The 8,969-nt window shown below is 59.2% G+C and overlaps 1 protein-coding gene across 2 annotated transcripts; it reads left to right on the forward strand.

Moving 5' to 3' along the window:
- The first annotated feature begins 184 nt into the window (after positions 1-184).
- On the forward strand, positions 185-7,488 carry LOC130577339 (sestrin-3-like). 2 transcript variants are annotated; one of them, XM_057372612.1, is made up of 9 exons: positions 185-392; positions 3,019-3,222; positions 3,426-3,608; positions 3,731-3,967; positions 4,051-4,162; positions 4,361-4,497; positions 4,868-5,058; positions 5,363-5,507; positions 6,062-7,488. In XM_057372612.1, exons 1-9 carry the CDS (start codon positions 327-329, stop codon positions 6,149-6,151), a joined length of 1,365 nt encoding a protein of 454 aa, XP_057228595.1. In that variant the 5' UTR covers positions 185-326; the 3' UTR covers positions 6,152-7,488. The 2 variants fall into 2 exon arrangements, with proteins under 2 accessions (XP_057228595.1, XP_057228596.1); XM_057372613.1 differs by having other exon boundaries at positions 4,379-4,497.
- Positions 7,489-8,969: the final 1,481 nt, after the last annotated feature.

Below are 8,969 nucleotides of genomic sequence, written 5' to 3' on the forward strand. Positions count from 1 at the left end.
CGTCCCGCGGTGCGCGGGAGAGGCGGCAGCGCCCCCCAGCGGTCGGAGCACCTGGCCCCGCCCACCCGTGCCGGGGGCGGGGCCTCCTCGCCTGCCGCCGGTAACTTTCCAGCCCTGCCCACGTGGTGCGGCGGCGGCCGCCCCCTGGCGGCGGCGATTGGCGCAGGCGGGCCCGCCCCCCGTGCCTGCCGCGGTGCCGGCTCTGCGCTGCCGGCGGCCGCACCGGGCGGGGGCACCGGCACCGGGCACCGGCACTGCGCTCGGCACGGCACGGCACGGCACGGCACGGCACGGCACGGCACGGCACGGCACGGCACGGGCTCACCATGATCGTGTGTCCCCAGAGCGTGGAGCACCCCCGAGGAAGCCGATGCCAGCGGCTGCCGGGGCAGGTAGGACCCGCCTCGCCGCCACCACCGGAGCGTGTACCGGAGCACCGGGCTTCGCCCTGCTCGCCGCCACCGGGCCGGCACGGCTGCGGCACCAGCAGGCCGGGGCATTCCCGCTGGCGTTGCGCGGGACCGGTGAGGCTGCGCTCTCACGAAGCCGCGCCCGGCGGCTTGGTCTTGGTCCTGGTCTTGCTCCCGGTGCCGGTGCCKWTGCCGGTCCCGGTGCGGCAGCGCTGTCCCCGTCCCCTTTGTGCGGGATGCGGGAGGCGCCGTGGCTCCATCACTGCCAATCAAACTTGTTTTTCTCTCTCCGCCTGCACTGCCCGCGCCGCTCACCGGGGGCGCTGCCGCCGCCGCCGCCCGCACAATGGGGCCCCGGGTACCGGCCCCGGGTACCGGCCTCGGGTACCGGCCGCCGGCACCACCGTAGGGGTCCCTGCCGCGGGCACTCCTACTCACCCTGTCYTCTCGAATACCGGGGCGGAGGGGCCACGGGAGAGGTGCCTCCGTGGCACCGTCTCCAGCGGATRTTACCGGAGGAGCCACCGACCGGTGCCGATGGAGCCGCGGTCTCGCCGGGCGAAGGGCTGGAGCCCTGGCCCCTCTCTCGCGTATCCCGGCGCTGTCCGGGCTCCTTCAGCCTCCTGTCTTCCTAATGTGCTCACGGCACCGTTTCCCCGGCAGCTCCGCCGGGCGGGGAGGGGGCGAGGTTGGTGGTGGGTACGCAATCGAGGTGCCTGTTACGAGTTCAGGGGGCTCGGACACGAAGATTCCCCTGGGGAGGGAGGCGATGTTCCCACAGCCCGGGAATGCGAGTGCATGCAGGAGCGGAGGAGCGGGGGGATGTGGCCGAGGAGGGTGAGGAAGATGCCACTGGGGGCAATTGGAGAGGCTGGGGAGGCAGAACTGGGGACTGTGGCAGGTGGTGCCTGTAGGAGACACCCTGGGCTGAGCTGCCGCCTGTGGGAGCAGCCAGGATAGCCTGGCCAGGGCGCTGAGAGCCAAGGTGGTGGCTGTTCTGCACCTGCCTTCATCCCCCCTGTCCTTCATCCTCTCCTTCCAAGACATATCTGCCGGTTGCTTGCTCCATCAGCACCCGGAGAAGCAGAGTGAGGAGAGCTGGCAGCACCAAAGGCTGAGCCCTGGACTGCTTGCACAGCTCCTTACTGGGGACCACCTTTCCCCGGGGGGAGTGGAACAGCCCCTGGCTCCTCCACCTCAGCCCACCAGGAGGAGAATACCAGGGGCTGTAGCCCCTTGGGTGTCCTCATAGCATCTCATTTTCCTGGACAGAGGGACTTTAAGGGACTTTCACAGGTCACTTCTGGCTTTCACCTTCTCCTGTAGAACAGAGAAGTTGTTGCTCCTCACCTCTTTCCAATTTAATTTGAATTTTGGGTTTTTGTGGACCCCTTTGACCAGAGGAAACTCCAAATGTCATCGAGTCAATCTAACATCYGAACAGTGGTGTTTTCACCAGAAGTGCAGGATGATGGAAAATAACTAGAGCTGTTTCCTGCACTGCCTATGTGGGTGCAACTGCTCTGTGCAGCCACACAGCTCATCCCTGCTCTGTCTGCCCCTCACCCTGCTCTGCCACACACCCTGTGCACTTTGCAGAAGTGCTCCTGGTTTTCTGCTATGCCACCACTGTTGCCATGCTCCAGTCACCAGCCTTTGGGTGACTGCACTGGAAAGACAGGTAGAAGGAACATGACAGTGGTGTCAGCAGGACCAGAATTCTCCAGGAGAGATTTCAGTTCAAGCYTGGGAAGAAGAGATGCATCCTTTGCATCCAAGGGCGGGGCTCCCACGTGAGCAGGAGCTGTGACTTTCTGTGTCACAAGGGTTAGCACCTGCTGTACCTGTACCTTGGGGTGGGCAGGCTGCAGGTGCAGACCCTGCTGTCGGGTGGGAATTGTGGCAACACGGTCATTGGAGCACAGCAGCTGTCTGGGCACCTTTCCAACATCCCTGCCCTCTGTTCCCACCACCCTGTCGGGAGGGACTGGAGCTGTGCTCCACTGGGGCCCTGGTGCAACGCTGGGGTGGGCATTGCTGGGGGTGTCTGGGCCCCCTTGCCGAGTTGCCCATCTGTGTTTTCACTGGGGACACACCAAGTAACAGCTCTGCCATGTGCTGCAGGACCTGCTCTCATGTATTCTGTTGGGCAACAAGTAGGGAGCTCTTCTGCGTGCTCCTGACCACATGGAAGGTCCCAGAATATCATCTGCCTCTTGGCTTGCCTGGGGACACACAGAGGAGCCCCTCTACTGTCCCTCTGCCATCTTGGTACTGGGCAGGAGGGCTCTGTAAGGCAGATGGACTGCTCCATTCTGGAATATATTTTGTGTCATGTTTCTCCTGATCCGGCTTTGCACCACTACAAGAAACATCATTCTTAGTTTGCCCTTTGCTTCCACTCACCACACTGTGCATTCTCCCAGACACAGACAACCTGTGTGTCTTGCTACCTGTCCTGCTAYCTGTGCAGTGAGCAGTGCTCTGCTAATAGCCTTGAGTGTCCCTCTGGGAGCACCAAGCCCTTGCAATGCCCAGGCTTGGCTGGGATGTGCTGCTGCAGCAGGGGCTGCTCTGAGGAGAGCTAAGCAGAGTGTGTTTCCTGCAGGTAGTGAAGATGTCCAGCAGCGACCCCGAGTGCCCCCAGTTCCTCTTTGTGAAGGTGCTGGCGAGCCGGGGGCGGCTGGAGGCGGTGACCCAGCAGATGGGCTACCACCCACAGTACCTCGACAGCTTCCTCAAGACGCAGCACTACCTGATGCACATGGATGGCCCACTGCCCTTCGACTGCCGGCAYTACATCGCCATCATGGTGAGCCCAGCTGGGAGCTGCCACAGGGGATGGGGGGCTGTGCTCAGCCCTGTGAGGCTCTCCTCAACCTCCAGGAGACAGTCTGTGCTTGGGGCTTCTTATGAGGGCCAAAATCGTGATGTCCTGGAGGTTGAGCAAGAGTTGGGCATGGGATGTTTGTGCTGCTGGGGCARTGCATGGATGCTGATGTGCTGCTCTTGCAGGCAGCTGCCCGGCACCAGTGCCGGTACCTGGTGAACCTGCACGTGCTGCAGTTCCTGCGGGCAGGGGGTGACCCCCAGTGGCTGCGTGGCCTCGAATTCATCCCCCCCAAACTCCGCAACCTCAACGAGATCAACAAGATCCTGGCACACCGGCCATGGCTCATCACCAAGGAGCACATTGAGGTACTGGGACCGGCTGTCAGCCAGGGACACTGGGGTGGCAGTGGGCACAGCAGCATCCGCAGGGACTGCCAGCACCCTGCCCACCTGCTATGTCACATCGCTGGTCTGTCTGTGTTCTGCAGAAGCTGCTGAAGATCAGTGAGTGGAGCTGGTCACTGGCGGAGCTGGTGCACGCCGTTGTCCTCCTGGCACACTGCCACGCGCTCGCCAGCTTTGTCTTCGGCTGTGGCTGTGAGCAGGACGAGGGGCTGGGGGGCCGAGGCTCGCTGAAGCCATTGTCACTYGGGAACCAGTGCTTCTGCGAGGCCACTGCCGGCAACAGCTGCAGCCAGGAGCTGCTGCGCATCAACCGCAAGCGGGTRAGCCCCCGAGGAAGGGTCTGTAAGGGGTTGGGGATGCAGTTGGGACCACCACCCTCACCCCCAGGCCTGTGTCTGTGCAGTCTCTGGACTCGTGCATGGAGCTGGATTCCCTCCGGGAACGCATGCAGCGGATCCATGTGGAGACTGAGGGCAGGGACGAGATGAGGCTGCTGCAGCAGGACCGAGAGGAAGGTGAGGGGCAGGGACAGAGGTGGGTGTGCAGGGTGGGAGTTCATATGGCACACCTGGGTGTTTGTTCTTCCTCCGCGTCTTACATTTTCCATGATGTATGGTTCAGAGGGGCTCATGTGGGGCACAGCAAGGGCTAGATTTTGATGCTTGCTGTGGCTGGGAACAGGGCAGCTGAGCACTGTTCTGACCCATCTGCAGGACTCTCCCCTCTTGCAGATACTGATGGGGAAGTCACTGGTGCCACCAACCTTGCATGCTACATGCAGGACCCTGACTTTGGATACCAGGACTTTGCCCGGCGGGATGAGGATCAGACACAGGTGTTCAGAGTCCAGGTAAGACTCCTGCTCTCTTGGTGGGTAGCAGCCCAAGCTGCTGCCTCTCCACTCCTCTCCTTTCTGTTCCTCATGGGCAGTAAATAGTGGCAGAGTTGCCCATGCAGATTGGATGTGCCCCACTAAGGCTGGGAAGAGGGAAGTGACTTCTGTCCCCAAGGGCTGATGATTTTTTCCCATAGTCCTCATGGAGGCAAGGGTCAAAATAATTCAAAAGCTGCCTGATCAGGGATGTTGTAGTTTGAGTAGAGCCACCCCCAGAGCATACTCACTGAATTCTGCTGCTTCCCAGAATCTTCAGCCCTTCTTCCTGGGAACATGCTCCAAGCTCCTTTTTGCAGTTGAAAAAGCCTCTTGCTGTGCTCAACAGGATTACTCCTGGGAAGACCACGGCTTCTCACTGGTCAACCGGCTCTACTCTGACATCGGGCATCTTCTGGATGAGAAGTTCAGGATGGTGGATGGTCTGCAAAGCAGCGCCATGGCCAAGCGGCAGGGCTGTGAACCCTCTGTTTTCAAGCGGGGCATCTGGAACTACATCCACTGCATGTTTGGCATTAGGTAGGGAAACCAACCTCATGGTCCAGGGGAGAAAACTGAGCTGACCCAGGTGGGAGGAGGGTAGGGCACTTGCTCTGTCATGCAGATGAGCTTGGAGAAAGGACAGAGGTTAATCACATGCCTGGATGTTGGGACAGGCAGGAAAGAGATGCTCAGCTTCTCTGGCCAGGGCAGGGAGCTTTGGGGACAGAATTTCAGTGCCTGGTGGCTGTTGCCATCTGTGCCCCTGCCCTGTGGCTCTGCCCTGGCCCAGGCAGACCACAGGCAAGGTGCTGGCTGTGACTTGCCCCTGTGCTCCCCACAGGTACGATGATTATGACTATGCAGAAGTGAATCAGCTCCTGGAGCGAATGCTCAAAGTTTACATTAAAACAGTAACCTGCTACCCAGAGAAGACAAACTCAGAAATGTTTGACAGGTTCTGGAAGCAGTTCAAGCACAGTGAAAAGGTGGGATAGCTGGCCCCTGGCTCTGACTGGCTGCAGTGGGGCTGGGAGTGGGCAGGGGATGCAGACTGGGGTGCTTTGGGGGGTGTATGGGAGATCTTTGAGCCACCAAACCAATCTGAGGCACATGGCGGGGAGTGTAAAGTGGCTGTTGTAAGGAGCTGGGCTTAGTGTGGCATGGGGCTACCCACTGTGATGAGCCCACATCAACAACAGCACAGGCATCTCCAAGGTCATTATCCCAGTGGTGAGTGCTTCCTGCAGAGCTCTCTGTGGAGCTGTAACTCACAGGAGTGGCTGCTGTGGGTGTCAGGGACCGTGTCGCTGCCAGCCTGGAATGCTGGTGCCAAGTATGCAGGGGACTCCCTGGCATGCAGCTCTGGGAAGCAGCCACAGCCTACAGGACTGGGAGGAGGGGGAAATGGGAGCTGCTTGAGCTGGAAAAATTGGTGGCATTTTGATGACAAAAGACTCACTTGCCTAGGGGGGGGGTAGTTACTTTTTCTGCTGAGCACATCACATTTCGGCTGCCTGAGGCTCTGTTGCTGTTCCCTCAGGTGCACGTGAACCTGCTGATCCTGGAAGCCCGGATGCAGGCAGAGCTGCTGTACGCGTTGCAGGCCATCACCCAGTACATGATCTCCTAGAACAAGGGGGAGCTGCGCTGCGGCAGGGCCGGGCAGCCTCCTCTCTCCTGAACTCGTGCGGGACCCGTCATGCTGGGACCGATGGCGAGGGATTTCTTGATTTAGTTTACTTGACTGTCTTGTTCCTTTTCGTTGGTTCCCCCCCCGGCCTTGTGGGGGTCACTGAGTGGCCCTGTTACGTGCAATTACCAAACTGTGAGGCAAGTCCGTGCTGCTGAGATGCTGGAGACTTGAACATGTCCAAGGAGGACTGCCAAAAACATGGGGGGAGAGGGAAGCGGGAGGGGATTGGGGCCAGATTAGAGGGATGCTCCTTGCCTGGGTGCTGTGGGAGCCTCAGTGGCGCAGGGAGGGCRGCGGGGAGAGCTGGCTTCCTTCCCTGTGCTGCAGTGGCTGCTCTGCTTGCAAAGCCACCCTTGGGCACCTGTCCTCATCAGGATGGTGTCTCTCACTTGGGAGCAGTGCGGGCAGTGTGTGGGTGTGTTGCAATGTTCTGAGTTAGGCAGCAAGAAGCACTGGCTCTTAGCAAGGGCCCTTCCCCAGCCCAGGACAGCAAGGGGATGCACTTGCTGCCTATGTGTCACGTCCTTTAGGTCTATGTGCCAAACCCCTCTGGGATGGACAAGAGATGACCCAGCGAACTCCAAACTGTGAAGCTCTTGCTGGCAGAGCATCCTCATGCTTTGCCTTCTCCGACAGCAGGGTGTGAAGGTCTTTGACAGTGTTCAGGCACTGGAAGTTTCTGCAGGGGACTTTGGCAGTCCTAAGCCCCTCCTCTGCTTCAGCAGAGGGGCAGGAGGAACAAGGGAGGCTTGTTCATGTGTTTGAGTTGATGTGGTTTGTATCTTACCACCATGAGAGGGCTGAGGTCCTGTGCCCAGTCACTTGCTTAACAGCATGGTGGAGGAGCCTGTGGTCAGCACAGGTAAGCTACAGGAAAGCTTCTCCTTGAGCCTGGGTTGGGGATACACCTGGGACTGCCCCATTTGAACAGAGGCAGCCTGTCCACCAGCCTTGCCCTGTGCCAGAGGGGCAGAGGCTGCACCACCATTTCCCCCATCTCCCTGGGCTGCTCCCTGCCTGTGCCACAACCCCTGGCTGGAGAGGTACAAGGGCACCAGTGCAGGCTCCAGAGAGCAGCCACAAAAGGGGAATGAAGCCACCCGTTGTAAGTGGGAGCCTGAAGCAAGGGCAGCTGTCGAGTCAGCCAGCGCACGCTGCTTCAGTCGACCTGTTTACTGCGTAAATGTACGGGGAGAAAACCTTGTGTATGGAAGCTAAAGAAAAAGCCTATTTTTGCTATAAATATATTATGTTTGACATGGATGCGTGCTTTATTTCTGCCAGATGCTGGGAAGGGCTTGCATGGCTACTCTGAAGTCAGGACAGCACTGTCTGACCACAGCCTTGACACRGCCCAATTGCCAACATTCTCAGCCATGCTCTGGTCCATGGCCAGCAGCTGGTCACTGAATCTACATCTGTCCTATTCAGCTCAGCTATGTCYCCTGCCATGCTCAGATGAACACCTGCTGCAGTACTGTGTTTGATAGGAAGAGGGAGGTTTTTCAAGGGGCTATGGCACTCCAGCAAGGAGGAGTGGAGTATGCCAAAGGAAGGAGCTGGCTGTACCCCATCAGACATGGCCAAGGTGTGGGTGCTGCTTCCGCAGCTGAGGAAGAAGCATTTTACTCACACTCCCGTGCAGATAACTGCTCAGTGAGCAAGGCCAGGACCAACTCATTCCTGATCCACGTTGCTGGTGCTTTTCTCTCTGCTGKGTCTGGGCCAGCTTGTACTGGGCCAAGCTGGTGCCTGGACTGTAAAATGCCAGGACAACTGGTGCTGGGCAGTACCAGCTGAGTCAGTACTGGTGCTGGAACAGTGGCACCAGTGCAAGGATGACTGGTGCTGGGACAGCTGCCACCAGGCTTGGCTAGACAGTGCTGGGACTGACTCTCCATACTGTAATGTAGCCCCAGCAAGRGCTGGGCTGGTATCAGCCTGGGTGTACTGCTTGCTGTTGGGTAGCACTGTTTAATCCTAGCAGCCTTGCTGCCTGCCAGCCAGCTTGCCAGTCTCCCCACTGTCCCTGCAACAGCAGCTCTGTCCCCTGCACGGCTGGGACRAGCCACAGCAGCCAGTTCCCCACAGGGCTCACCACTACTGGACCCTTCAGCGCACTGGGCAGCCCGGGGCTGGCTCCCAGCCTGCTGCCAGCAGCAGCAGCATCACCTCCCACTGCCCCCCTGTCCTGTGAGGGCAGGGACAAGGCAGTGACAGTACTGCTCTGGCTGGGGGTGAAGTGCTGCCTGTCCCTGATGTGAGGGTGGCTCCCTTTCACCTCATCTCTACACCTGCACAAAGGGCTGGCCTTGCAGGGCTGGGGCAGCTGCCACACACTGGCTCACAAACAGCAGTAACACCAGTAAGATGAAGGGCTCCATGCTCTGTCATCCCTAASCAGAAATGAGCAGAGCTGCTGGCAGAGACTGCCAGTCTCAGGCAGTCACACACAGCATGCCACCAGTCTGGCAACTTCAACGCTTGGGTCCCTGTCCTAGTGCCCTCTGCATCTTTSAGGGCCAGGATATTCCTGTTTGCTCTGTGGTTGGAAGGAGAACTGCCAAGTACAAGGTACATCACCTCGGCAGGAACCCTCCAGGAGATCCTGCACACTCACATGGGTTCTGGGGCACTGTGACTGTACCTGGGATTACCAAGGGGAGGATGCAGGCACATGTCCAAAGTAATAACTCAGTTTCTTGCAAAGCCTTTAGCAGAAAGAAGTGTTGGCAGGTGCAGCCAGGACTGCTTT

The sequence above is a fragment of the Malurus melanocephalus genome, unplaced genomic scaffold, assembly GCF_030028575.1.
Source record: "Malurus melanocephalus ecotype Western Australia unplaced genomic scaffold, MMel_1.1 scaffold_174, whole genome shotgun sequence".
In the NCBI taxonomy this organism is placed as follows: Eukaryota; Metazoa; Chordata; class Aves; order Passeriformes; family Maluridae; genus Malurus; species Malurus melanocephalus.